The sequence below is a fragment of the Ochotona princeps genome, unplaced genomic scaffold (genome assembly GCF_030435755.1).
Source record: "Ochotona princeps isolate mOchPri1 unplaced genomic scaffold, mOchPri1.hap1 HAP1_SCAFFOLD_148, whole genome shotgun sequence".
NCBI classification, from domain to species: Eukaryota; Metazoa; Chordata; class Mammalia; order Lagomorpha; family Ochotonidae; genus Ochotona; species Ochotona princeps.
Window position 1 is genome coordinate 121,472 of NW_026697404.1, and position 25,659 is coordinate 147,130.

Consider the following 25,659-nt stretch of genomic DNA (forward strand, 5'->3'; position numbering starts at 1 on the left):
AGGGGCCCTGGTTGAGGGGACCCTGCTTGAGGCCCCCATCTGCTGAGCACCAGAACAGGCAGGGGTGCCTTGTGACACAGTCTGGGGTTCAGGGAGGTGGGCTCAGAAGGGACCTCCAAAGCCCGGCTAGCCCCAGCTGCTGCCCTCGGGCTGAGCTCCCCAAGGCTACTCAGGGGGTGCCGAATGGCCGCCGGCCAGCGGGATCCCCCTTGGTAGAGGCCAGCTGTGAGGACCATAAAGCCGGGCGGCGCCTGGCAAGTGCGAAGGTCGCTGAGGCAGGAACTGCGCTGGCAGGGTCAGTTGGACGCCAGACCTGCAGCACGTCCCCGCCAGACGGCGCCCGCTGAGATGGGGGCCTGGCCCCAGCTGTGGCCTCCGCTAGTGCTGGCCCTGCTGCTCACCGCCTTGCTGGGCCAATCCCCGGGGGCTGAGGCCCAGGGTATGTGGGGGCTGGTGGGTGGGGGACACGGTACATGGGGGCTGGATAGGGGACTGAAGCCCAGGGTATGTGGGGGGCATAACGTATGTGGGGACAGGTAGAGTGCCCAGGCATGCCCTTCCTCCAGGCTGCTCTGTGAACCCAACCATCGTGGAAATTGAGGAGAACACCCACAGATCGGAGGCCCTGGCCCACCTAGTGATCCCAGATGGCCAGCAGGTGGTCCTAGGGCCCTCAACCACCACTGGTGCGTTTAGGATTGAGGGGACCGAACTGTTTCTCAACGTGACTCCTGATTATGAGGTATGGGCAGCAGAGAGGGGCGGGAATGGCCCCAGCCCCACCCCCAGTCTACAGGGACGCCTGAGGGCCATGGCCCATGCTGGCTGGCCGGACCCCAGGGCCTCAGTGGACAGCTTCCTGGCCCCACCCCCTGCCCGTGTAGCGTACAGGTGTTCCCAACACTCCTGTGTCCCGCAGGACACTCCATGGCTGTTTGCTGAACTTCAGTGCATGAGGGGGACCACTCTGGTAAGTCCTCCCGGTCGGCCACTTCCTGCCTGCCTGGCGATGCCCTCACCCAGGATGTGTTCCCACCCTGGCCGAGGCCTGTGCTGGCTGTGCCACAGCCTAGGAGGGTGCCTGTCACTGCCCCAGGTTCAGCCCAGCTGTTCCCCCTCCTGCTGCGTTCTGGAACCTTCCAGCTGACCTCCCCCATCCTGGGGCGCAGCCCCTGCTACCCTTGGCCGCCGGCTCCCTCCCAGCCAGGCCTCCCCCATGCACTCACTGCCCAAGGCCACCTGCTGAGCCGGTGCAGCTGGACGCCCTCATAGCTGGCCACTGCCCACAGGTGACCACGCTGAACGTGGACGTGGTAGTGCTGGATCTGAACGACAATGCCCCAGAGTTCCCCTTCAGCAGCCTCGAGAAGTCCGTGGAGGAGGTTAGGACGGAGTGGCCCTGGGGGCAAGTGGGGGACATCTGGGGGCTCCAGGGTGCCCCAACCTGCCCTTCTGCCCAGGACACTAAAGTGGACACCACAATCATCCCTGAGGAGGAGCTGGAGGCCCAGGACCTGGACCAGAATGACATCTTGTTCTACACGCTCCGGGAGCTGACCCAGGTCAGTGCTGGCCAGGCCTGCTGCTCACTGGCCCCGTGCTCCAGCTCGCAGCCCCCAGGCTGTGCCCCCCGCCCCCAGCCTCTCAGACCACCGGCCCCGTGCTCCAGCTCGCAGCCCCCAGGCTGTGCCCCCGCCCCCAGCCGCTCAGGCTGTACCCCTTCCCTGCAGGGTGCCAGCAGCTTCTTCTCCCTGGTGGGTGAAAACCGTCCAGCACTGAAGCTGACCCGCACCCTGGACTACGACAAGTTCTCGAGCATGACCTTGGAGCTGCTGGCACGGGTGAGCATGGGTCCAGCCCTGGGTCCTGGACACTGGGCCCCTGGGGCTGCCACCAGATCTGACCTGGGGTCCATTGCAGGACACCTGGGAGGAGAACGAGCAGCCCAGCCATACGGCCACGGCCACACTGATCCTGACGGTGCTGCCCACTGATCTGCGGCCACCCTGGTTCCTGCCCTGCAGCTATTCGGATGGCTACGTCTGCATCCAGGCCCAGTACCATGGGGCCGTGCCCACAGGACACACACTGGTGACCGGGGTCAGGGGTTGGGGGTCAGGTTCAGGTCCACAGCTGAGGTCTGCCTTATGGCACTGGGCAGCCCCTTGGAGATGGGGCCAGGCAGGCTGGGCCATGGGGGAACCACAGGGCACCCCTGAAGCAGACAGGCAAGGGGCGTGGCCAGATAGTGCCAGGGAAGGAGTTGGAAATCCTAGGGTCACCCAGCAAATCCAAGGGTCAGCCGTCACAGCAGACACATGGTGTCCCCTCCCTACAGTCGGAGCCTCTTGTCCTGCGTCCCGGGCCCATCTATGCGAAGGATGGAGACACGGCCATTGGGCAACGCATCATCTATAGTTTGTTGAGTGGTCAGTGAGCCCAGCCCCAGCCCAGTCCAGCCGCAGTCTGGCCCATCCCCTGTTCTGCCCAGTGCAGCACAGCCCAGCCCAGCCCGATCCATCCCTGCCCAGTCCAGTCCAGTCCAGCCCCTGCCACAGCCCCCTTTAGCCCCTGCAACAGCCAGCCCTGCCCCTACCCCAGCCCCGTTGCAGCTGAACCCAGGTAGAGGGGGCCAGGCCTGACCTCTGGGTGGCTGTTGCAGGAAACCAGGATGCCACATTCACCATTGATGCAGCCTCAGGCAACCTCACCATGGCCAAGAGCGTGCCGCACCCCATGACCTTCCTCCTGGTGGTGAAGGTGGGCACAGGTGCAGGGGTGCGGGGTGGCCGGAGCAGTGTGGGCAGGATGCGGCAGGGCAAGCAGGGGGGCCCACCCTCCCTGCCCCCTCACTCCAAGGTCCTCCTGGTCCCCAGGGCGAGCAGGAGGACCTTGCCCGGTACTCTGTGACCCAGGTCACTGTGGAGGCCCGTGCAGCCACAGGCAGCCCGCCCTACTTTGCCCAGACGCTGTACCGTGGCATCGTGGCACCTGGCTCCACAGCGGGCGTGGCCGTCCAGGATGCCACTGCTCCGCCGGAGCCTCTGAGGCTCCATGCCCAGGACGATGACTTCCCGGTAGGCAGCCCCGCCTGTGACCTGGTGGCGGGAGGGCGGGGGCGGGGGAAGCCGGGACTCACCAGGGCCATGCCTAGGACTTGAACTCAGCCATCACGTACCGGGTCACCAACTGCTCTGAGTTCCGGATGGACGGCGAGGCCCTGCTGACCGCCAGCAGCGAGCTGCCCCAGGACCACATCTTCTACTGCGAGGTGCGGGAAGGGCCGCGGCCTGCCATTCCTGGGCCGGGGGGCTGCAGAGCTTCTCAAACCTCTTGCTGCCCCAGGTGGAGGCCAAAAACACGGTGACAGAAAGCACGGCCACCACCGTGGTCGAGATCCACGTCTTGGTGCAGAATCCACTGCCCACAGGTGACTCTGAGCCCGGGCAGGCTGGGTCGCTCTCCCCCAGGGCACGGGCCAGGGCCACATGCAAACCTAGGGCTGTCCCCACACTTCAGGAACCTCCACCGCGACTCAGCAGCCTCCCAGCGGGGGCTCCAGCACCATCCCTGTGAGCTCAACACCAACCCCGACAGCTGGACCCCCCAGGCCGACGCCTTCCAGTGGGGGTTCCAGCCCCACCCCCTCACCAGTCACCCCAGGGGCCTCGACAGACACCCCCAGCGTGGGCTCCAGCCTTGCCCCCTTGCCATCCACCTCTGCGGACTTGACACAGACCCGGACAACACCTGGGCCAACATCTGAAGGGAGCTTCAGGACCACCACTGAAACCGCCCCACAAGGTACCCGCTGACCCTCAGGAGCCCCCGTCCTGCTGACCCTCACACTGGCATGCTGGCTCTCCATCCCCTGAGCCTGCACTCTGAACCCCAAACTCAGTGCTGGGGTGCCAGCAGGGGAATCCCAGGTCAGGACCCCAGGGCACCTCCTGTGGGGGGTCTGAGTGGTGCCCAGGGCCCACCTGAACTCTAGCTGTCCCCAGGTAGGTGGAGTTCAGGTGGTCAGGAGTGGCGGCTGGTGCCCCTGCCAGGGTCCAGGGCTGTCCTAGCGGGACACCCACCCTGCCCTGCCTATCCACTTCCATCAACTGGGGGGTCTGGTCTGTGCTCAGGACACACTGCACTTACGCTTGGCCCTAGCGGGAACTGGAAACCTTAGAAGGCTCTAACCTTCTAGCCGCGGTGTCTCTGCAGAACCTTCTGGCTACTCTGCAAGGGACATGGCTGCGCTGGGCGGCACGTTGGGCGGCCTGCTGTTGCTGGCCCTCGTCGGCTTGGTCTTCCTGTCCCTCAAGCTCTATGGCCACCAGCTCAAGTGCTGCGCCCGCAAAGTGCTGGTAAGGCCCCGCACGGATGGGAAGGGGCATTGGGCTGCAGGCAAGCCCGGGCAGCTGAGACCCTTGCTGACGCCCGGGGCCTCCTCCTTCCAGGAGCCTGTTCCCCGAGGCTTAGACAACCAGGCCTTCCAGTCGGACCCCTATGACGACGACAACGCCAGCGTGTCCTCCACCCCCAACGCCGAGCCTGCGCCCCCGTCCCCGCCTGTAGCAGACCCCGACCCCGCGCCGCCCAGCCCTGCGCCCTCCGACAGCGCCCCCGGGTCACCAGCGGCCCCTGTGCGCACGCAGGGCAGCCCCGAGGCAGTGAGGTCGATCTTGACCAAGGAGCGGCGGCCCGAGAGCGGCTACAAGGCCGTGTGGTTCGGGGAGGACATCGGTGCTGAGGCCGACGTCGTGGTGCTCAACACACCCGGCATGGATGGCGCAGACGCGGAAGCTGACGACGACGACGACCCCGAAAACACCTACGTATAGCCTGCTGCTGCACGCTGCCCCTGTTCCTTGTTCGGGCGCACAATAAAGCCACTTTTCCCAGCCACCAGCGTCCGTGGGGTGGGGGCCTGCGCCGATGACTGCGGGGGCAGCCGCGCGCCCCGCAGCCCAGGGACCCCGTGGCGAGGGGCCGCCAGCACATTACGGTTTCTCACGGAGCCCAGCGAACGAGGGGAGGGAGGCTGTGGGAACTAGGGTCCCGAGGACCTGTGCGGGAGACTGCGCGGGGAGGGAGACCTGTCGCCACCGCGCAGCCACACCAGTCAGCAGGGAGGCGTCTGCCCTCCCACGGGCCTGGCTGCTGGGGGGGGGGGGTCTCTGGCTGGTCCCACCCAGAGCTTCCCCAGTAGCCGCCGCACACGCGGGGGCCCACCCCGACACGGGGCCCACCCCGACACGCTCCCGGCGGTGCCAGACCTCCCGCTTTCAACCTGCGGGAGCCAACCCGCCCAGGGCAACACGTGGCCCTGTCGGCCCCGCCCCTCCCCACAGTGCATAAATGTGCAGGCCCGGGGCTCCCGCGAGCTGTTTGTCCGGGAGACTCCGGCGGCCAGGTATTCTGGGCCCCCCGGACCCCTAGCGCGGGCGGGAGCGGCGTCCACGGCCTGGGGGTCTGAGAGTGGGGGGCTGGGGCCGCTGAGGGCGCCGGAGGGTTAGGGACGGAACACGCGCTGGGCGCTGGGCCAGGGGCCGGGAGGAGGGCGCGCGGGGCGCCTATCCTCCCGGCTTGCTTAGGTTTCGCTTTCCCGCGGGTTGCGGTTTCGTTTTCCTGGACCATTGGGCCCGCCGCCTTCATGCGGCTTTTTCGCGCCCTCTCCACAGGGTCCGGCCTGCCACTACCGTGCAGACCTGACGCTGGCTCAACACCTGTGACCGCACGTGTGCGCCCCGGCCGCATCTGCAGTCACAGCCTGTGGCCACCTCCACCCACCAGCGCTGGTGGCTACAATCCTCCATCCACACTTGTGGCCCCCACACCTGTCCCACCGGGTCACACCTGTGACACTCGGCCACGCTCCCTGTGGCCGCAGCCCGACACCTGCAGTAATATTTACGGTGATTCCTGTCGGGACCCGCCTCCCGCCCCCGGACAGAGATGGCCAAAGCTCCCGAAAGGTGAGCACCTGTCACCCCCGCCCGCCCGCCCGCCCGCCCGCCGCCCCGGCCCACACGGTTCCTCCGCCGCAGGAACGCCCCGCGCCCACGTTTTGGGGATTGGCTGCTGAGCCAGGTGAGCAGCGGCCACTACGCGGGGCTGCGCTGGCTGGACGAGGCCCGCACGCGCTTCCGTGTGCCCTGGAAGCACTTCGGGCGCAGGGACCTGAGCGAGGCAGACGCACACATCTTCAAGGTGGGACTCTGCCCGGCCTGAAGCGGGTAGCCCTGTGGCTGTGGCCAAGGCAGTGTGGCAACCGGCACTGCGCGGGCACCGGCCCGGGCCCACCTCCTCTATCCACCCCCTCCCCCCCGCAGGCCTGGGCGGTGGCTCGCGGCAGGTGGCCTCCCAGCAGCCTCGGAGGTGATCTGCTGTTCTCAGAGGCTGCCCAACGCGCTGGCTGGAAAACCAACTTCCGCTGCGCGCTGGAGAGTACGCGGCGCTTCGAGCTGCTGCAGGACAACTCGGGCGATCCCGCTGACCCGCACAAGGTGTTCCAGCTGCTCGCAGGGCCGCAATGCACAAATGGGGGCCACCTGCCCTCTGCCAAGGGGCCCCAAGTGCTGGCAGCCCAGCCGCTTGCTCCCGGCCCTAACGCCTCTCGCGGTGTGGCAGAGGAAGCTGTTCTGGGAGATGCCCCACCTGCACAGATGGCCTTGGCGGCAGACTGGGGGGCTGGGGACCCCAGCCCTCTGGCTGGCCTACCTGGCCCCGGAGAGGACATCTTACTTCAGGCTCTGCAGCAGAGCTGCCTAGAAGCTTGGCGGGTAGACCCGACCCCACCCCAGCCTCTAGGTAAGACCCTTGGGCGGGACTCCCTGAGAGAGGGCAGGGTGCCAGGAGCCAGCTTGACTCTTCCCATCTTCCTCAGGCCCGGGGCTGCCTGCTGCAGAGCTGTTTGCCACCCCAGGCCCTCGGCCCGCACTCCCAGCTATGCAGGCAGGTGAGGCCTCATGTGGCTGGCCCACGCCACCCTCACAACCTGCTGTGCACACAGAGCCCAACCCTGGCATCCTGGATGTGACCATCCTCTACAAGGGCCACCAGGTTCTGCACAAGGTGGTGGGTCAGCTGAGCTGCGTGTTCCTGTATGACACCCCGAGCCAAGCCTGGGGGCTCCCAGGGCCCCAGCAGGTGGCCTTCCCCAGCCCTGCAGCGCTCCCAGACCAGAAGCAGCTGCGCTACACGGAAGAGCTGCTGCGACACGTGGACCCGGGCCTGCAGCTCGAGCTGCGGGATGGAGGACTGTGGGCCCTGCGCAAGGGCAGGTGCCGGGTCTACTGGGAGGTGGGCGGGCCCCTGGTCTCCGACAGGCCCTCCTCCCCCGCCCGGCTGCTGGCACGCAACTGCAGTACCCCCATCTTCAACTTCGGGGTCTTTTTCCAAGGTGAGCGAGCTGGCCAGTTTATGGGGTGCAGTGGGGGAGGGGCAGCACAGCGCTGACCACAGCACCCCTGCAGAGCTTGCAGAGTTCCGGGCACAGCTTCGCAGGGCCTCCCCGAACTACACCATCTACCTGGGCTTTGGGAAGGACCTGGCGGCTGGCAGGTCCAAGGAGAGAAGCCTGGTTCTGGTCAAGGTGAGGCCAGGGGACAAGGGGAGGTGGGGCTGGAGGCCAGGGACACTAGCCTAAGCCCACGTGGCCTGTGCTCCCCTCCCTGCACAGCTGGAGCCATGGCTGTGCCGCGCCCACCTGGAGGAAGCACAGCGCCAGGGCCTGTCGTCCCTGGACAGCAGCAGCCTGGGCCTGTCCGTGTCCAGCACCAACAGCCTCTACAACGACATTGACAATTTCCTCATGGAGTTGGCTGCCTCAGAGCCCCAATAAAGAGCACCCTGCGAACCAGTGTAGTCTCCATCTGTGGGTTCGACGAGGGCGCCACCATCCTAGTTGTGCTGTGCCCACACCCACTTGTTTCTGCCAAGAAACACCCCACACTTGCTTCATGGCCAACCAGGTGTATTTGGGGTGCAGGAGGGGATCCCGTCATGGGGAATATGGGGCCCAGTGGAAGCACGTATCTGCAATGTGGGAATGCCCAGGCCAGCGAGTGGGGTGTCCTGTGACCTCAGGCTTCGGTGCCCTGTGCAGGTGGCTCAGCGCTGGCCTCTGCCTTCTTGTGCTTGCGCATGTGCCGGTACTTGTCCACGTACGCCTTCACCAGGTTGGCCACCTTCACAGGATTGATCTCGCCGCTCTTGCTGTGGCAGATCTGGGGAAGGGCCAGTGAGCAGGTGCCCACCCCGCGCTACCCCCACCGCCCGCACGGCCCGTGTTACCTTCTGCACAGCCTTCCGCAGGATGTCCTTGTACTCATCTTTGCTCACCTCCCTCCTTTGGTAGAAGGGCTTGATGGCCAGCTTTACCTCCTCCACTGCCCGCTCCTGCATGTGCAGCTTCTTCATGTACTGGGGGAGCACACCTGTCACTAGGGGGCACGCGAGCTGGCCGTCTGCCCACCCTGGCAGGCACCCTGGCCTTACCTCTTCCTTCTTGGTCTTTTCCAGGCCTGGCTTGGGCGTGGCCATCCTCTCCTCTGAGTTGGTGGCTTGGCTGCCTGGTTCTGTGGCTGTGGCCAAGGCAGTGGGCACTGGAGCTAGGCTCTGTGCCAACCCGCAGCCTGCCAGTGGAAGGCTCCCCTGCAGGACCAACTGGACTGTAGGCTGGCTGGCTGGCACGTATGGGGGGAGGTTGGCAGGTGGAGCCAGGGCTGGAGGCACATAGGGACTGTAAACCTGGGACACAAACACCACCACTGAGAGCCAGGCCCAGCAGCTCCTCTCCCTGTCCTCAAGCGGCCAGCCCAAGGCTCAGGGACACACCTGAGAGGGGTCTGCACCCAGGAACACAGGTTCCGGAAGAGCATGGCTGGGCGGAGGCAGCTCAGGAAGTGGTGCCAAGGTTGCTGCAGCAGGAGTGACGTTCTCCGTGTCCCAGGCTCCCTCTCGGGACCTCTGGGGCCTGTGAAGTGGGGCCCCTGGGGGCCGACATGGGGTGAGGCAGAGGGGCAGGGAGGCTGCCCTGGCCCACCCAGCCAGGGAGTGCCTACTCACTGGAGGCCCTGTCGGCTGCAGCGCTGCCTGCCGGCTCCTGCAGGTTCCAGGTGACCCGCTTCACCAGGGCCCGGGAGCGCAGCAGGGGCGCCTGCCAGGCCTGCTCGGGCCCAGGCACCTCGTGAGCCTTCCCACTTGCTACCGAGTCAGCCCCCTTGTCCACAGACACCATGCCAAGGGGGTCCTGTCCAAGTGTGCGCTGTTCGGGGGCGCCCTGGGCTGGGAGTGGGAGCTGCGAGGTTCCCTCCCTGTGAGTCAGTGACACCTCACCCTGGGTGCTGGCTGTGGGCAGGCTAGTGCCAAGTGGCCAGGTGGCTGGGGCTGGTGCGGGCTTTGGGAGGAAATCTCGCTCTGGGGAGGAGTCCGTGCTCTCGGGAGAGGGTGGTGAGCTCATGTCGTCCAGCTGGGTGATGATGGCGTCGCTGCAGAAGTCCTCGAAGACGTGGCCTGCCTCCACCGAGTCCCCGTAGTCCAGGTCGTCAGCTGGGACCTCGGCCGACACGCTCAGTGCAGGGGGCTCCTGCACGACCGCCCTGCAGTCCATAGCCCCCGGGGAGGTGGTACCTGCTGGTGCTGGCAGGCCAGCTGGGGGCTCCCCCAGGGGTGGAGGTGCTGTTGTGGCTTCTGTCATGGCCACCTTCTCAGGGGCCAGGGGCCGCTTCTCCTGGGAACTCTGCGGCTGAGGCTCCCGCACCCGGTGCTCTGAGCTCGGGGAGCGTGACCTCTGCTTCCTCCGCTCCCGAGGCCGGGCACTGCTGTCCCTCCTGTCGGGCCTCTCCCGGCTCCGCTCCCGCTGGCGCTTGTGCCTGCGGCCCCTCTCCAGGCTGCTGGCAGGGGAGTAGTCCCCACTCCGGGACCTGGATTCTGACCGCCGCCGCTTCTTCCTGCGGCTGTCACGGTGCTCATATGAGGAGCTATGGGGGCTCCCCGAGCGTGACCGGGTCCGCCTCTGGCCCCGGCCATCCCTCCTGCGATCCTTGCCTTTGGCCTTCTTCTTCCTGGTCCTCTCGTGGCTGCTGGAGCGCTCGCTGGAAGACCTCCGGCTCCTGGCCTTGGCGCGGCGCCTCCTGGGGGGGCTGTCAGTGGCTGCTGGCGAAGTGGAGTGTTCACTCCTGTCTCGAGAGCCTGAGTGGGTCCTGGAACGCGTCCTCCGGTGCTCCCTGACCACCCGCTTCTTTTTGGCCTTCCTCCTGCTGCGGGAGCTGGACCGGGACCGTGACCGCGATACTGAGCGGGACGAAGACTGCAGCTCCACCACCCGGTGGGTGGTCTCCTGTGGCATGTCAGGGCTGGGTGGGCCATCTGGCTCCAGGATGGTCACACGGGTCACCATTCGCTCCTCAGAGCTGAAGAAGGTGTCCTCGTCCCAGGGCTCCGGGGCCGGGGAGGTCAGGCTCCCCATGGGCCTCCCCTCCTCCTTGGCTCCCTGGGCCCTGAGCTGGAGTGTGCTGGGGCAGGGCCCACGGGAGGCCTCAGCCTCAAAGATGCCCTCAACCGTGTAGGAGGTGACACAGCGCACGGCCTGCAGTGGGGGTGCCTTGGGGCTGCGCACGGAGATGGTGCGTGTGATCTCTGAGGGCAGCAGCCCGGAACCCAGGCTCTCGGGGCTGCTGCTGGGGGGGCTTGAGTCGGAGCCCGTGGGCTCAAAGGGGTCGTAGATTTCGCTCTTGAGCTGCTTGGTCTTCTTGATGGAGAAGAGTGGGGAGGAATTCTCCTTCCTCTGCACCTTGCTGTCTACGGGCCGGAACGTGTTACAGAAGCCGGGGCTGGCCAGGCGGCCGGTGGGAGCCGTGTTCCCAGGGATGTTGACCCTGAAGCTCTCGAAGGTGGAGCCGACACCCTTCCCCCTTGAGGGCCCCAGTGGGGGCAGGCTGCAGTGGGAGCTGGGGGCTGGGGCCCGGGAGCTCCCTGGGTGGGAGCTAGGCTCCTGGGGGCCCCTGTTGCTGGGCTCCCCTTCCCTCCGGGCACCCTGCCCTGGCTGCCCAGGGCCCTCCTTGCCTGTCAGCCGGCTGATGCAGGCACTAGGGAGCTGACTGCCCTGCCCTCGGGCCGGGGCAACGTCTTGGCTGTGTGTGCCACCATCCTGTCTGATCTTTGGGATCCTGGGTAGTTGTGCAATGCTGGTTCTCCCCAGGGCAGTGCTGCCAGGGCTGTGGGAGGGCTTTGGGATCCCCAGCCCTAGGGCCAATGTGGATTTGCGGGAGCCGCCAGACGGCTTCGAGCCCAGCCCTGACCCAAGGACGGCAGATGAGCCCGGCCTCCCAGGAGGCCCCGTGTGGAGTGGGTTGCGGGGCAGGGCCGGCTGGCCTGGACCGCTCACCCCTAGGCTCTGTGGCCTGCTTCCTGAGAGGTGGCCAGCTGGGGCCCCTGGCAGGGGTGCTCTGGGTTGCAGGTTGCTATAAGGCCTGGCCACTTCCTCTGGCCTGAATGGACTGGCCGGGTTCCGCTGCAAGGACACTGGGGCTGGAAAACAGAAGCCCGGGAGCCGCTGTCTGCCTCTGCGCCCCCTGACCAGCCCTCCAACCCCACCTCTGTGGGCAGGGAGGCACTCCAGGTCCTCTGAGCACTGCCTGGACGAGCAGCAGCGTACCTGTGCTCCTGGCACTGAGCGAGCCATCGCGGTGGATGAGGACGTCCGAGCTGTTGAGCATCAGCAAGCTCTGGCCCGACAGGATGCTGCCCACGAGGTCGGGGGTGGGTGCGTGCTCCGCCGCTGGCTCTGCTGGCCCCAAAGGGAGAGGCCTCCTGCGGGCACACAGCCAGGCAGGTCCTGCCATCACCGCCTCTGCATGTGCCCTCACGGCCGGAGACCGTGCAGAACCCAGAGGTACCTGGTCCTATGCCCACACCTGCTGCCCCCCACCATCCCTGCCACACACCTGGAGGAGCCCAGAGACACAGGCCTGGCCACAGGCTGGTGTGACCGCAGGGCAGAGCGTGACAGAGCCCTCCGCTTGGCACTCAGAGGTGAGGGGGGACTTACAGGCAGCTCGTCGCCACTAGAGGTGAGGGGGACAAGCAGCAGGGGACAGATGGGTGAGCCCAGACCTTGACACGCAGTGTCCCCCCGCCACCTCTCATGAGGCCTTGCCCTCCTCTGCAGAGGTGAAGGCCAAGGCCCCAGCGTGCCCTACAGGATGGTCACTCTGCACAGTCACCTGTCGAAGGGGTCCAGCTCGTAGGGGTCCCCAAACACAGAAAGGGGGGCCGCTCCGATGTCCGCTCGCATCAGACCCAATGAGGGCTCCAGAGGCCGGTGTAGCCCCGGTGTGCAGCTGCCTCGAGCTGGCCTGCGCAGGCCCAGCGTCCGGGCGATCCGGGAGCGCGGGGCAATGTTCCTCTGAAACAATGGGAAAGCCAGCCTGTGCTGAGGCAGGGGAAGGTGCCGCCCACAGCGCCCCCTGCAGGCAGCATGGTGCACAGGGCCAACACCTCCCTGCCTCCCTCTCAGCTGGGTCCACCCCCCCCCACCCCTTCCTCGCAAGATGGGGACTGCCCCCCAAGGAGGACACCGACACACAGCGGACCCGGGCAGGTTGAAGGTCCTGAGCCAGGCAGGGACTATAGTGCAGGGCCACCAGTTCCCCGTGCCACGAAAGCAGAAACAAATTCTCAGACAAGTGTACTCCAAGGGCTTTGTAAAGAGCCAGAAACCGAGCAGAGTACCCTTCTGCTGGTTAATACCCCAAATGCGCCGTACCCGGGAGCCCTGACCTGTCTCTCCAGACACTAAGCCTCCACAGTGGTGCCACTTCTGAGCTGTATTTGTCTTTCAAATAGGTAAAATAAACCCTTGTATAAGGAAATAAATGCAAAGCTGCGGCAGCAGTGGGCAACTGGCTCAGTGGTGAGGGTCCTGCCGGGGGCACCCCTTGAGCAGAGGGGCTGGGAGGGAAGTGTGCTCTTGAGTCCTGCCACCCCTCCCAGCTTTAGGCACCCAGCCTAGGCTACTGTGGGAGATTCTGCAAATCTACAAACATCCGGTAAGAGGCAGGCACGGTGCCAGCTCCTGTGCCTGGGACAGACGGGCAGGGTGCCCCTCTGCTAGCTTAGGCCTGGCCCAAGAGTTGACCCTCACAGCCACCTGGGGAGCGACTCCTCTCTGCTTTTGCTCCTGCACTTCTCGCTTCCAGAGCCTCCTGAGTCAGGGTGCAGCCACCTTTCCTGCCTGGCAGTGAGTCAACGTGGCCCTAACACCGTGGGGACAAGCCTGAGGAAGCAGTGTCCACGCAGACCCATGGGGCCAGCAGACTGAGCATAGCAGCAAGCAGGCTCCAAAGCCTTGCCCCATCTCTCGGGCATGCCACAGAAGCAGCTGTGTCTACCCCTTGGCAAAGCAGGGCATCCCGACCTCCAGGCCTCGCCCAATCCTCATACAGCCCTGGCCCCCCTACCTTGGGGGTCTGGTCTCCCCTTCCCGCCCAGCCCTCACACGGCCCTGGCCCCCCTACCTTGGGGGTCTTGCCTCCTCTCTTCTTCCCGCGATGCTGGCGCTTCTTGCCCCTGCTCTTCCCTGATGCCCGGGACTGGGTCTTGCGTCTAGCCGGCACCTTCTTCCGTCTTCCTACAACAAGGTCCCTGAACGTCTGTGCCCTGGCCACCTGGGTGCAGCCTGAGAGCAGAGCGACCAGCAGGTGGTATGGGCGGACAGCCGCGCAGGACACAAGGACTACAACTGGTTATGATGGAGGCCCGCTGTGTCTCCCGAGACAGTGCCAGCAGGCAATCACAGCCCCTCAGCTGTGGCAAGCAGACATGAAGAGGCCAGTGTGTGGCCCAGGGTTCTGCCACCACTGGGGATGCCGCAGCCCTGCTTCTCCATACCCCAGTAGACGGCAGGAGATGGCCAATCCTTGGATCCCTGCCCCAAAGGCCGTAGCCACTGCAGCTTTATGGGGAGTCCAGTGGACAGGAGAAATACTAACTAAAACTCCAGCAATGAACACTTGAGACTTGGCCTCCAGGCAGTATCTCAGCTCAGGCACCCGCTGGCTACTGAGGTCCCAGCGGTTCCCTTGCTGTTCATTCCACAGGTCCGGGCATGGGGCAGCGCACAGTCCATGCCTTCACCACTGAGGTGGCGCTGGACACAGCAAGTAAAGCAGCCTCCTGGAATACCAGCGTCCCACACAGCCGCTCCACTTTCCATCCAGCTGCCTGATGTGCCTGGAGAGCAGCGGAGGGTGGATCCGGTGCTGGAGCTCCTACACCCTTGTGGGGATTAGATGGAGCTCCTGGCTCTTGGCTCCAGCCTGGCGCAGCCCTGAGTGCTGAGGTCACTCGGAAATCCATAGCACATGGAAGATCTCTGTTGCTCCCTCTCTTTGTAACTCTAACCTCCAAATAAACAGGTCTGTTATAAAAAGTTATAGTAGGGCCCAGTGATAGTTCAGTGGCTGGGTCCTTGCCTTGCAGCTGCTGGGACCCCACATGGGCACTGGTTCAAGTCCCCGCTACTCCACTTCCCATCCAGCTCCCTGCTTGTGGCCTGGGAAGGCAGTGGAGGATGGCCCAAAGCCTTGGGTCCCTGCACCCACGTGGGAGACCCGGAAAGATGTTCCTGGCTCCTGGCTTTGTGTCCACCTGGGGAGTGAATCATTGGACAGAAGATCTTCCTCTCTGTACATCTGTGTTTCCAATAAAAAAAAAAAAAAATATATATATATATATATATATATTTAAAAAAAAAGAGAGAGAGAGACTGGGAGGAAGCTACTGGCTCCTGGGTTTGGATCGGCTCAGCTCTGGCTGTTACGGTCGTTTGGGGAGTGAACCAAAGGATGGAAGATGTTTCTCTGTCTCTCCTCGCTGGAAATCTGCCTTTCCAATAATACTAAATGTCTTTAGAAAATAATCTATCAAAGTGTTATACCAATTGTTCTAATACTGTCACAGATCTCTTCCTGTGTCTGCTGGGGTCCCTGCGGTGGGTGTGGAAGACACAAAGGTGTGAACAGCACTGCAGGCAGGGCCGCAAGGAATTCCCCATTGCTTGGCAAGGCCAGGTGGATGTCTCTGCATCCATCTGAAGGCATTCCCACCTCCCTTTGCATGACAACCCCGCTGAGATTTCTGTAATCTATTTAGGCATTGTCTGCCTCTGTGAAGTTGGTCTTTACTATCAATGTGAGCTTGGAAGTTGATGTTACTGATATCGTCTTTGTAGCAAAAGGGCCTTTTACTCTTCATATTGTCTGGCTGCCCCCATTGAGCACGTGTCAATCAAGGGTGTAGCAGACACCTATGCTTAGTTTTCCTCCCCCACTGACCATATGCTAACCATGGGTGTTAAGTCCCCAGGGGCATTGGGAATGGATCCTTTCCCTCTTTCCTTGATCCTTAGCTCCCTCCTCCTGTGACGCACTTCCTCCCTTAACTGATTCAAGATGAAGTTGCAGCATGAGCATTGTAGTAGGAATGTGTTACTGATTGATATACGGCATCTATTGAGAACTTCCTGACCACAGGATCAGGACGGCTGATATTCTGCCAGCCTTTGTAAGTGTTTCTGTATAAATAAAGCGGACAGCTTTCCCGCGTGGTCCAGTATCCTGAAATTGTAGTGGTCCATTTCTTTTCTACGCCTACTCCATGCGCCCTTCTCAAGTCCCAAACTTGGCTGGAGCTGGACTCCAGCATGTGTCCAACCTAGAGCTTAAACTACCCCCAGGCTCACACACAAGGAAAACTCGAGTTAGGGCACTGTGGGCTAAGCCTGAGAGGGTGGCACCAGCTCAAATGCTGACTAAGGAGCCTGGGAGGCAGTGCAGGATGGCCCAGGGACCTGTACGTAACTCTAACCCTACATGGGACACCCAGACCCACTCCAGGCCTCAGGCTGGCTTTGCTATGGTGACAGCAGCCATCCGGGGAGAGAGCCAGCAGACACAGAACCCCCTGTGTCTTCTGCTGCCACTCTATCTTTTGAGAAAATTAATCAATTTCAAGGAAAAGCTGGTGACTCCTGATTTGCGGACGAACAGGACAAGAGTGCCCATGCTCAGTGCAGCCAGTTTGTGCCGCTCAGGTATGCCCAGTCCTGTTGAGAGGAGAGCGCAGACCCCACGCTGAGGCTGCAGAGCTGCCCGCCATGCCCAGCTGACCTGTTGGCCGCTTCCGTTTGGCAGGGGCTCGCGGTGTCAGGGGGCGCTGGTACACGGCGGTGCTCAGACCCCGAGCCACCGCCTCGATGGTCTCCTCCAGCAGAGACGACACGAGATGCCTTGGCACGTGCTGCACGAACAGGATGCCACCGATCAGGACTGGGCCCGGGGCTGCCACCGTGCCCACTGCCACCAGCCCTGCCCTCATCTGAGACACCAGAGGGACAAGAGACTGGGAGGGTTCCAGGGGAGCGACAGCCACCCCCAATGGGGCAGGCAGGGGACACCTGGCAGAACCTAATGTAAGAAGCAAAGCCAAGCATGAGGGAGGACACAGAACATTTAACACCAAGGGCCAGGGCAGCACGCAGAGGGCTAACTTGGGGCGCCCAGGCTCTGCTGAGCTGTCCCTGGCCTACCCACCTGGACCCTGCTGGCCGTGGAGATGCGGTTCCGGTTCACAGTGGCTCTCACTCGCTCGCTTTGGCGTGTTCTGGCAATGGCACGGGTCCTGCCAGTCCGAGGCCGCAGCCTGCTGGTGGTAGGCACCACGTCGGCCAGGAGCATGGAGACCTCTTCTTCACTCACGCCACTGGCATCTGGGAAGAGGGCAAGGCCTGGTTGCTGTGTACTTGTGGAGTCTGGCAACAGCCCCCAGGAGAGACTACACACGTGCAGGGCACCATACCCGACAGTATCCTGCCAGCGGTGCCCAGCCCAGGCGTGGTGGGCAGTGCTTACCAGCGGCTTGGGCTGCGCCAGGGGCAGCACACTCCGGGCAGAACCATTCATCCACCGGCACCTCCTGCAGAGGCGGCTCCAGGCACTCCATGTGGTACCTGTGAGGTCAGAGGGACAGGGGATGTCCTGTGTGCAGCCGCACCCGTCTGCAATGCACCCTGCGCTGGACGCCCCAGAACCCCAGTCTGCAATGCACCCTGTGCTGGACGCCCCAGGACCCCAGTCTGCAATGCACCCTGTGCTGGACGCCCCAGGACCCCAGTCTGCAATGCACCCTGCACTGGACGCCCCAGAACCCCAGTCTGCAATGCACCCTGTGCTGGACGCCCCAGGACCCCAGTCTGCAATACACCCTGCACTGGACGCCCCAGAACTCCAGTCTGCAATGCACCCTGCGCTGGACGCCCCAGGACCCCAGTATGCAATGCACCCTGCGCTGGACGCCTCAGCTAATGAGGCTGGGGGCTGATCGCACAGTACTGGTGTCCTGAGAGCATGGCAGCCCGTCACCTCCTCCCATTGCTGCCTGGTGCCCCCAGGTACCTCCCCGAGGAGTGGGGAAAGAAGGGAAGAGAGGGTCTGGCCTGGTTTCCCAGGCTCTGCAGGAGCCAGTCAGAATTCTTGAAAACCAAAGACAGCCCTAAGCCAGCACCCTGTTCAATTCCAGCAGCGCTGCTCTCCATGTGGCCGCATCCACCTCCCTGGGGTGGGGAGAGGCCCATGTGCAGAGCTGCGCTCCTCGCTGTGACCTGTCCAGGCTGGCTGCTGTGGGCAATAGACGGAACAGCTGTGACTCTGCCTTTTGAAATGAATAACTCAAACTCTAACAATATCTGGAACTTTGTTTTGGGGGACACAGGGTGCCTACACATAACCTGTGACCCCACTTTTAAAAACAAGATTTCATTGTTTAGTTCAATTGTTTTTTATTCAAAACGCAGATTTATAGAGAGACAATGATCTTCTGTCCGCTGGTTCACCCTTCAAGTGGCCACAACAGCCGAGCTGCACCAATCTGAAGCCAAGAGCCAGGAGCTTCTTCCGCGTCTCCCCCCCATGTGGGTGCAGGATCCCAGGCTTTGGGCTGTTCTCCACTGCTTTCCCAGGCCACAGGCAGGGAGCTAGAGCAGCCATGACATGTACTGGCATCCATACAGGATCCCAGCACACACAAGGTGAGGATTTTAGCCACCAGGTGACCGCACTGGACCCATGATCCCATTTTAATCAAATAATTGATTGAGTCATTTTACTTTTTTTTTTTTAAAGTTCAAAGACAACTGCAGAAAAAGGCAGCCAACTGGAAACATTAACACTATCTGAGTGTGTTCAGCAATGAGAACCCTCCTGGGGCCAGACCTAGGGTGCAGGGGTCAAGGCAGATTGTGGCGCTGGTCCAAGTCCTGGCTGCTCTACTTCCCATCCAGCTCTCTGCTCATGATCTGGGAAAGCAGCGGAGGATGGGCCAAGTGCTTGGGCCCTGCACCCACATGGGAGACCTGGAGGCTTCTGGTTCCTGGCTTCACCTTGGGTCAGCCTTGGCCAATGCAACCATCTGAGGAAATGAACCCGTGGATAGCAGACACAAGGTCTGTCTCTTCTCCAACTCTTTCACATAAACAAAGCTCCTGTCACAGATGAGCTGCTTGCGTCCACACACCCCCCGAGGCAAGGCACCATCTGCCCGTCTATACCTGCAATCACGGGGCCCTGGGGCAGACCCTGGATGTGCACGTGCGGGACTTCTAACTACACTGCTGTACTCACTAACGCGGGGAGGACAGGGGAAGGGGAAGAGGGGACTCTACCTACCAGACTCCACCATCAACAATAACAAAAGTAATGACAACAGCACACCAGCCCAAAGCTGCCAAGCTGCCCGTCAGCGAGATGCTGACCGAGTTACCGCAACAGGAGCCCCGGGCTCAGCTTGAGCGGCTGAGGAGCTCGGCCCTGCCATGGCCCCTCTGCACAGCCACTGCTGGGAGAAGGATCCAGCTGCCCACTGATTGTCCAAGTGTCCTGCTGCCACACAGGGTGCCAGATGGGAAGCCTTAAGGTGGGGTGGCACCCCAGGCGGTGCCAGTACCCCAGGCTAGAGGACATTGAGCAGGCCTCCTGTCAGCAGGTTTCAGGCGTGACATGGGTCTCTCGCTCAAACCTCAGACAGTGACTCCGACGGGCCTCAGGACACTCTGGACAGCAGGTGCCCCTGCCCTCCTGCTGCCATTTTAACACAGGAATCCACAGCGAGCTCGGGGTCTCCATGGATACCAAGCGACAAGGGGAGCAGCCATGGTCACAGACAGGTGCCAAGGTCACCAGCTGCAGGTGTCAGGCATAGCGCCACAGGACGCAGAGACCAGGACACATGCCCACAGGAGGAGTCAGGGAAGCCTGACCGGGGGTGCACCTGCTCCTCGGGCCACCCCACAGCCTCCAACTGTCCTCCCCGACGTGTCACGTGTCCTGTGAGCAGTCTGTCTGTCCCCTGACGTGTCACGTGTCCTGTGAGCAGTCTGTCTGTGCCCTGACGTGTCACGTGTCCTGTGAGCACTCTGTCTGTGCCCTGACGTGTCACGTGTCCTGTGAGCAGTCTGTCTGTGCCCAAGAGTGGCCTAGCACACACTTTCTGAGAGAGTGGAGGGGTGAGTAGACTTGATCCTGGAGCTCGGGCTGGGCTGGGGCTGCTGTCTCCAGGTCCCGCCCTGGTCCTTACCCAGAGTCGCAGCCATCACACAGCAGCAGCCTGTCCTCACGGTCACTCCTGCCGCACACCTCACAGAAGGTCGGATCCTCTTCATCCTCCTGGGCACCTGGGTCAGCCACAGGAATCTGAAGGGCAGAGCTGTGGGTCACAGGCTGACCGAGCGCTGCAGCAGCCAGGGCAGCTAGACATAGGCTGTGGCAGGGAGCCTGCTGACTTTGCGGACCAAGGGTCCAGGGAGACTCTGCCCCCAGAGCAAGCACCCCAAGTCAACAGCAGCCCAAGTTCTGCATGTGCTGGCTCCAACCAAGCTCCCTGCGAGAGCCCACAGAAAAGCACCAAGTGCTTAGGCGCCAACACACTCATGGAAGAGGCTCCTGGCTCCAGCCTGGCCCAGCCCTGGCCACCGCAGCCATCTGGAGTGAGAAGCATCAGTGGAAGATCTCTTGTTCTCTTTTTGGAAGTTCCAGCCATGCTTTGGTGGAAAATCTCTGCAACTTTGCCATCTTGGTAAGAGCGAGCTACCAGTGCACTCGTGCAACGTCTAGAAGATCACCCCTGCTCTTTCCTGCAGCCTTTCGAGCACTAAGAATCAAACTGGCAACTGTGCACCCAGGGACAGAGAAAGCATGTTCCCACACCCACAGGCCACTGACTCCCAAGCCCTGCCAGGGCCTGGGAGGAGCAAAGCCCCAGACAGGGATCCAGGCAGCCAAGGGTTGCCAGCACCAGGCTGCCCGCCTCACCCAGGACCACAGCCCTGTGAGGGGCAGTAGCCACTGCCAGGCTGCCCACACCCCTGCTGCCCACCTCACCCAGGACCACAGCCCCATGTGGGACAGCAGCCAGCAGCAGGCTGCCAAGCACACAAGGTCCCCTCTCAACAGCGGCACCCCACATTCTGCTGGCATGGAGAGGGACACTGAAAGAGGCAGGCACCTCCACATGGCACCCACACTCACCTTCTTCAAGATTCTGCCACCAAACTGCGCTCGGATGCAGATACACTTGAATGTCGTACGATCCACAGGACAAGAGTTGGCATTCTGAAAGAAGCAACTTTCTAAGGGCCCACCTGCAGCTCGGGAGTCCCCCCGGCAGGAGGACCAGCTGCCTGCAGAGCTGTGGGCCAAGAGGAGAGAGGGCTCCCCCAACCAGGGTCCCCACGGGGCCAGCCTGGAGGGTTCCTGGGCTCTCAGACCTATTCCCCCAGGGCTCTGCCCACCTCCCCTCAACAAGACAACACTACCCCAGTGGCTGCAAGTCCCTATAGCCTGTAGGCAAGTGGGGCTGGCACATAGGAGGGAGCACACAAAGCTGGTGTGTGTGTATGTGTGTATATGGGGCATACAAGGCTTATGTGTGTGTAGGGGGCACACGGGGCTGGTGTTGTGTGTCGGGGGCACATGGAGCTAGTGAGTGTGGGTGTGTGTAGGGGGCACACGGGGCTGGTGTTGGGTGTCGGGGTTACACGGGGGTAGTGCGTGTGGGTGTACGTAGGAGGCACATGGGGCTGGTGTGTGCGTCAGGGGTACACGGGGTTAATGCGTGTGGGTGTGTGTAGGGGGCATACAGGGCTGGTGTGTGTACACAGGGTACATGGGGTTGGTGCGTGTGGGGCACACGGGGCTGGTCTGTTGGTTCCTGCCATGTCTTATGACTCTCCTCCTTTCAGCACACAGCATGGTCATATTCCACTTGGGCGTGTCAGCAGGCCAACAGCCCTGTGACACCGCCCACTCCCACTGCCCCCCACCTCAGTCACACCTGGCCTGTGTGTGCAGGCCCCACCTATCCATCTCCACCAGGTGGGCCCAGGTACCTCCCTGGTCTGGTTCTGGCCTCAGGTGAATTCATGGTTCACCACTAGTTTGTGAGTATTCACCCTCGGTCTTTCTTTTTATTGAGGCCAGTGTGGTGGTATAGCACGCTAACCCTCTGCACCATGTGGGCATTGGTTTGTGTCCCGGCTGCTCCCCTTCCCATCCAGCTCCCTGCTGCTGGCCTGGGAGAGCAGTGGGGGTGGCCTGAGTCCTTGGGACCTGCACTCCTTTGGGAGACCCAGAGCCTGGGAGAGCAGTGGGGTGGGTCCTTGGGACCTGCACTCCTGTGGGAGACCCAGAACCTGGGAGAGCAGTGGGGGTGGCCCGAGTCCTTGGGACCTGCACTCCTGTGGGAGACCCAGAACCTGGGAGAGCAGTGGGGGTGGCCCGAGTCCTTGGGACCTGCACTCCTGTGGGAGACCCAGAAGAGGCTCCTGGGTTTGGAACAGTGCAGCACCAGTTATTTGGGGAGCAAACCAGCAGCTGAAGATCTTCCTGTTTCTCCCTCTGTCCGTAATTCTTTTTTTTTTTTTTAAGATCTATTTATTTTTATTGGGAAGTCAGATATGCAGAGAGGGGGAGAGACAGAGAGGAAGATCTTCCATCAGATAATTCACTCCCCAAGTGAGCCGCAACGGCCGGTGCTGCGCCAATCCAAAGCCGGGAACCTGGAACCTCTTCCAGATCTCCCACGTGGGTGCAGGGTCCCAAAGCTTTGGGCCATCCTCGACTGCTTTCCCAGGCCACAAGCAGGGAGCTGGATGGGAAGTGGAGCCGCCGGGATTAGAACCGGCGCCCATATGGGATCCCAGGGCGTGTTCAAGGTGAGGACTTTAGCCGCTAGGCTACGGCGCCGGGCCCTGTCCATAATTCTTTCAAGCAAAAACAAAAACCCATTTATCTAACAAGCAGATTGAGGCAGAGAAGACAGAGGTCTTCCACGTGCTTCATTCCCTGGAGCCTGGGTGGGCTCCCCCAGGGATGTAGGGACCAAGCACTGGGGCCGACCTCTGGAGTATTATGTCAACCACAGTGGAGTAGCCATGACCCCAACCAGGCCCTCCAACACAGGACATGGCACCCAAGCGGCAGCCTAACTCACAAAGCACATGTACACTTGTCAGTGACCCTGACAAACAATCCTACCCTCGGGGGCATCATTCCCTGCCACCAACCACCCTGCCTCTGGGAGGGGCCCTGAGGGGCACCCCCATCAAAGGAGGGATCCTGCTTTGCTGGGCCAGAACGGACCCCTTGGTCACGCAGGACTTGCATCCCTCTGATGGCTGCTCCATGGCAGCACACGGCGCAGGAGGCCGCCCTACCTTGGCCCACTCAACGATGCAGTCCAGGCAGAAGTAGTGGGCACAGCTCTCAGGCGTGCCCACGGCCTGGTCTCTGAAGGCATTGAGACAGATGGGGCAGCTCTCGGCCTCGTCGTCTGAAGTGAACACTCCAGCACCGGGCAGTGCCCCCTGCACCTCGGCCTGTGCCATGAGCGCATCCGCATCATCTTCAGACTCTTCGAAACCTTGACCGAGATAATGCAGCGTTATGCCCTCAGGCACACACGCCAGTCACAGCCCATAGCCCTGCACAAGGGGTGCCCAGCCTGCCCGCTTGCCACTGCCCTGTGAACAGCCCAGGAGGCGGGCAGCGTGGGGCCGGCTCAGGGAGGGGGCAAGTCCCACCCTGGGGCTTCTCCTTCTCCAAGCCCTGAAGGCCACCAACCATGGCTTCAGCCAGGACCTTCTTCCTCACAGGACTAACTGTACCACCAGCGAGGGCAGCGACAGAGTGGCCACGCGCCACACTTCATCAAAGCGCCAAGGGTCCCCAAGGAGGAGGGGACAGTGAGGCAGGCAGGCCCTCACTCAGCGGCGCCTCCCACCTTCCAGGGCTCTCAGGGTGGGTAGCGTCATGCTGGGAGTTCACTCCAGGCAAGAGGGAGCCCCAGTGGTCCCTGCCGCGGGCTCTCTCAAAGCCCAGGCATGGGATGGTTACCAGGACATGGTCAGCGACGACAGGGCTGTGGAGGGCAAGGCCAGGGACCCTCAATCCCTGCACCCTTACCGTGGCCCAAGAGACCACTGGCAGAGGGGCAGAGGCAGCTGCACGGTCGCAGCCCCACCTACCATATTGGTCTCCGTCCTCCCTGCCAGAGGTGTCTTCATGGTCACTGCCCGAGTCTTCCTCAGAGTCCTCACTGCTTCCCTCTACTGCCAAGACAGAGATGGTCCAGGAAAGGTCATGACCAGGGCCAAGGAGCCAAGGGGGTCCATGGGATGGGGACCCATGACAGCTGGGTGGCAGAGGGGGAACGGACACAGAGTGGCTGGGCTGGGTAGCTGTGGACTCATGTGAAACAACTGACAATGATGAGCACAGGCGGCTCCAGGGCCACACGATGCCTCGGGGGACCTCACCAGTGTCTCCTGGCAGCTCCACGGGGATGCCTGCTGAGCGTCCATCTGGCCCCGGGCTCCGGCTCACAAGCTCATCGTGGGCATCGTCATCCATCGCTGCACATTGGAGTCCAGCTCTGAAAACAAGGAGCAGGTGCTGCCACGGGCCCACAGGCCAGCCGCCCCGTGGGACCTCACACAGGGACAGCCTGAGGCTGCACAGTCCCCCCACCCCCCGACTGTGGGACCCTCACACACAGGGCACGCCTGCAGCAGCACAGCCCTCGGACTATGGGACCCCTCACAGGGCATGCCCGAGGCAGCACAGTGCCATCTTGCCCCGGACACCTGCTCTGGTCCAGTGTGACCGCCACTCTTCTGCACTAACACCCGCTGAAGAGCCTTGACCAAGCAGAGCTCAGCTCCGTGGCGGTCACCTGGTCCCTGGTGGGCTGGGGTGCTGAGCAAGCCCTGGAGCCAAGACTGGCTGGCCTGGCCCTGCGCCCTCAGCCCCAGATTCTAGAAGCTGCTGGCTAGCAGAGCCCACGTAAACTGCCCACTGCCACTGCAGGCGCTCAGCAAGAATCGATCTGCAGAGTCCCCAACCGCAGCAACGAAGGGTAGTGACTGGCAGGGGGCTCCTGGCCACTCCTGGAGCAGTGATCCACAGTCCCCCACGACCTCCGGGCTTAGTACCCCAACCTGCGGCCAGCCCCCACAGTCCTGCAGAAGCCCTTGGTGGGTCCCCCACAATTTGCTACTCGGCCAAAACCCTGACACGGACACAGCAGCCAGAGTTTAACAAAAAACCACAACACTCAGGGCCTGCAGAGGTCACTGGGAGACCTGGGCCAGCCGGTCAGGCCGCTGGTCACGCTGCAGCCCTGGGCAGTGAGCAAAGGGCAGCACAGGAGGCAGCAGTGAGGCCGGGCCTTCCGGGCAGGTGGCTTGGCCCTCGCCCTGTCCGTCCAGCCGGCCGCCCCAGCCCAGTCGGGCCTCCCCTTGCCCTGTCCAGCCCCGCCCGGCCTCCCCTCTCCCCGTTCAGCCTCCCCTCTCCCCGTCCGGCCTCCCCTCTCCCCGTCCGGCCTCCCCTCTCCCCATCCGGCCTCGTCCGGCCTCCCCTCTCCCCGTCCAGCCTCCCCTCTCCCCGTCCGGCCTCCCCTCTCCCCGTCCGGCCTCCCCTCTCCCTGTCCGGCCTCCCCTCTCCCCGTCCAGCCCCGTCCGGCCTCCCCTCTCCCCGTCCGGCCTCCCCTCTCCCCGTCCGGCCTCCCCTCTCCCCGTCCGGCCTCCCCTCTCCCCATCCGGCCTCGTCCGGCCTCCCCTCTCCCCGTCCGGCCTCCCCTCTCCCCGTCCGGCCTCCCCAGCCCCGTCCGCGCACCCCGAGGCTCCGGATCGCAGGCCGCACACAAAGCGCGGGGCGGCAGGCCGCCCGGGTGTCGACCCCGCCGCGCGTACCCGGCGTCTCTCCCTAACCCGGCCCGTAGGCCTCACCGCCGCCCGCCGAGGGGACGCGCCGACCGAACAGGCCCGGTCGCCACTGTCGCCGCCGCCGCGCGCCGCCACCCGGAAGTGCTCGGGCCGCTTCCGGGTGCCTGTGCCCCGCCCGTTGGCGGGAACCGCGGAGACAGGCAGGAAGGGGGGCCCGAGCGACAGTCGGCGCCGCCCCCGCGCCGGCGGCCCGAGGCTGGAGGGCGGCCCTCGACCCTCAGAAACGCGGCTCGGCGCCGCCAGCGACCGTCCGGGAAAGTCCAGGAGCCGGGGGACTCGAACCGCCGAAACGCCCGCCGGGACGCCGGGGACGCAAAGCGCGAGCCCCG

The 25,659-nt window shown here is 63.3% G+C and overlaps 4 protein-coding genes across 10 annotated transcripts in view; 3 read left to right on the forward strand and 1 right to left on the reverse strand.

The window, feature by feature from the left end:
- Window positions 1-25,659, forward strand: part of LOC101520149 (DEAF1 transcription factor) — a 59,294-nt gene that overhangs the window by 15,577 nt on the left and 18,058 nt on the right. The gene's annotated exons all lie outside the window — the stretch shown is intronic.
- On the forward strand, window positions 78-4,887 carry LOC131478939 (cadherin-related family member 5-like). Its single transcript, XM_058659570.1, has 15 exons — window positions 78-439; window positions 567-742; window positions 920-970; window positions 1,290-1,382; window positions 1,461-1,562; window positions 1,731-1,841; window positions 1,921-2,091; window positions 2,339-2,429; window positions 2,663-2,760; window positions 2,877-3,077; window positions 3,155-3,271; window positions 3,346-3,430; window positions 3,655-3,804; window positions 4,216-4,358; window positions 4,452-4,887. The coding sequence occupies exons 1-15, from the start codon at window positions 349-351 to the stop codon at window positions 4,833-4,835; spliced, it is 2,064 nt and encodes a 687-aa protein (XP_058515553.1). The 5' UTR covers window positions 78-348; the 3' UTR covers window positions 4,836-4,887.
- Window positions 5,651-7,855, forward strand: LOC101519172 (interferon regulatory factor 7). Its single transcript, XM_058659621.1, has 6 exons — window positions 5,651-5,969; window positions 6,042-6,204; window positions 6,327-6,804; window positions 6,881-7,396; window positions 7,470-7,588; window positions 7,676-7,855. Exons 1-6 carry the CDS (start codon window positions 5,950-5,952, stop codon window positions 7,835-7,837), a joined length of 1,458 nt encoding a protein of 485 aa, XP_058515604.1. The 5' UTR covers window positions 5,651-5,949; the 3' UTR covers window positions 7,838-7,855.
- LOC101518917 (PHD and RING finger domain-containing protein 1) lies at window positions 7,993-25,636 on the reverse strand. Of its 5 annotated transcripts, none has more exons than XM_058659589.1 (18): window positions 25,357-25,636; window positions 23,864-23,979; window positions 23,573-23,653; window positions 22,763-22,968; window positions 20,577-20,660; window positions 19,627-19,742; window positions 16,908-17,005; window positions 16,590-16,765; window positions 16,167-16,296; window positions 13,515-13,627; window positions 12,222-12,403; window positions 11,943-12,062; window positions 11,654-11,808; window positions 9,064-11,526; window positions 8,833-8,987; window positions 8,494-8,745; window positions 8,290-8,418; window positions 7,993-8,222 (listed from the first exon to the last, which is right to left on the reverse strand). In XM_058659589.1, the coding sequence occupies exons 2-18, from the start codon at window positions 23,955-23,957 to the stop codon at window positions 8,079-8,081; spliced, it is 4,698 nt and encodes a 1,565-aa protein (XP_058515572.1). In that variant the 5' UTR covers window positions 23,958-23,979; window positions 25,357-25,636; the 3' UTR covers window positions 7,993-8,078. The 5 variants fall into 5 exon arrangements, with proteins under 5 accessions (XP_058515572.1, XP_058515571.1, XP_058515573.1 ...); XM_058659588.1 differs by having other exon boundaries at window positions 25,298-25,636; XM_058659590.1 differs by having other exon boundaries at window positions 25,221-25,636.

What these genes read in the sequence shown, in the direction of transcription:
- LOC131478939 (XM_058659570.1), top strand. Translation starts at nt 349, where the DNA reads ATGGGGGCCTGGCCCCAGCTGTGGCCTCCGCTAGTGCTGGCCCTGCTG. An exon ending in CCTTGGAGCTGCTGGCACGG is followed by an intron (nt 1,842 to 1,920) that starts GTGAGCATGGGT and finishes GGTCCATTGCAG; the next exon opens with GACACCTGGGAGGAGAACGA. An exon ending in TGCCCACAGGACACACACTG is followed by an intron (nt 2,092 to 2,338) that starts GTGACCGGGGTC and finishes CCCTCCCTACAG; the next exon opens with TCGGAGCCTCTTGTCCTGCG.
- LOC101519172 (XM_058659621.1), top strand. Translation starts at nt 5,950, where the DNA reads ATGGCCAAAGCTCCCGAAAG. An exon ending in GACCCCACCCCAGCCTCTAG is followed by an intron (nt 6,805 to 6,880) that starts GTAAGACCCTTG and finishes CATCTTCCTCAG; the next exon opens with GCCCGGGGCTGCCTGCTGCA. An exon ending in GAAGCCTGGTTCTGGTCAAG is followed by an intron (nt 7,589 to 7,675) that starts GTGAGGCCAGGG and finishes CTCCCTGCACAG; the next exon opens with CTGGAGCCATGGCTGTGCCG.
- LOC101518917 (XM_058659589.1), bottom strand. Translation starts at nt 23,957, where the DNA reads ATGGATGACGATGCCCACGATGAGCTTGTGAGCCGGAGCCCGGGGCCA. An exon ending in GGAGCTGCCAGGAGACACTG is followed by an intron (nt 23,654 to 23,863) that starts GTGAGGTCCCCC and finishes TCTTGGCAGTAG; the next exon opens with AGGGAAGCAGTGAGGACTCT. An exon ending in GAGGAGGCAAGACCCCCAAG is followed by an intron (nt 12,404 to 13,514) that starts GTAGGGGGGCCA and finishes CCATTGTTTCAG; the next exon opens with AGGAACATTGCCCCGCGCTC.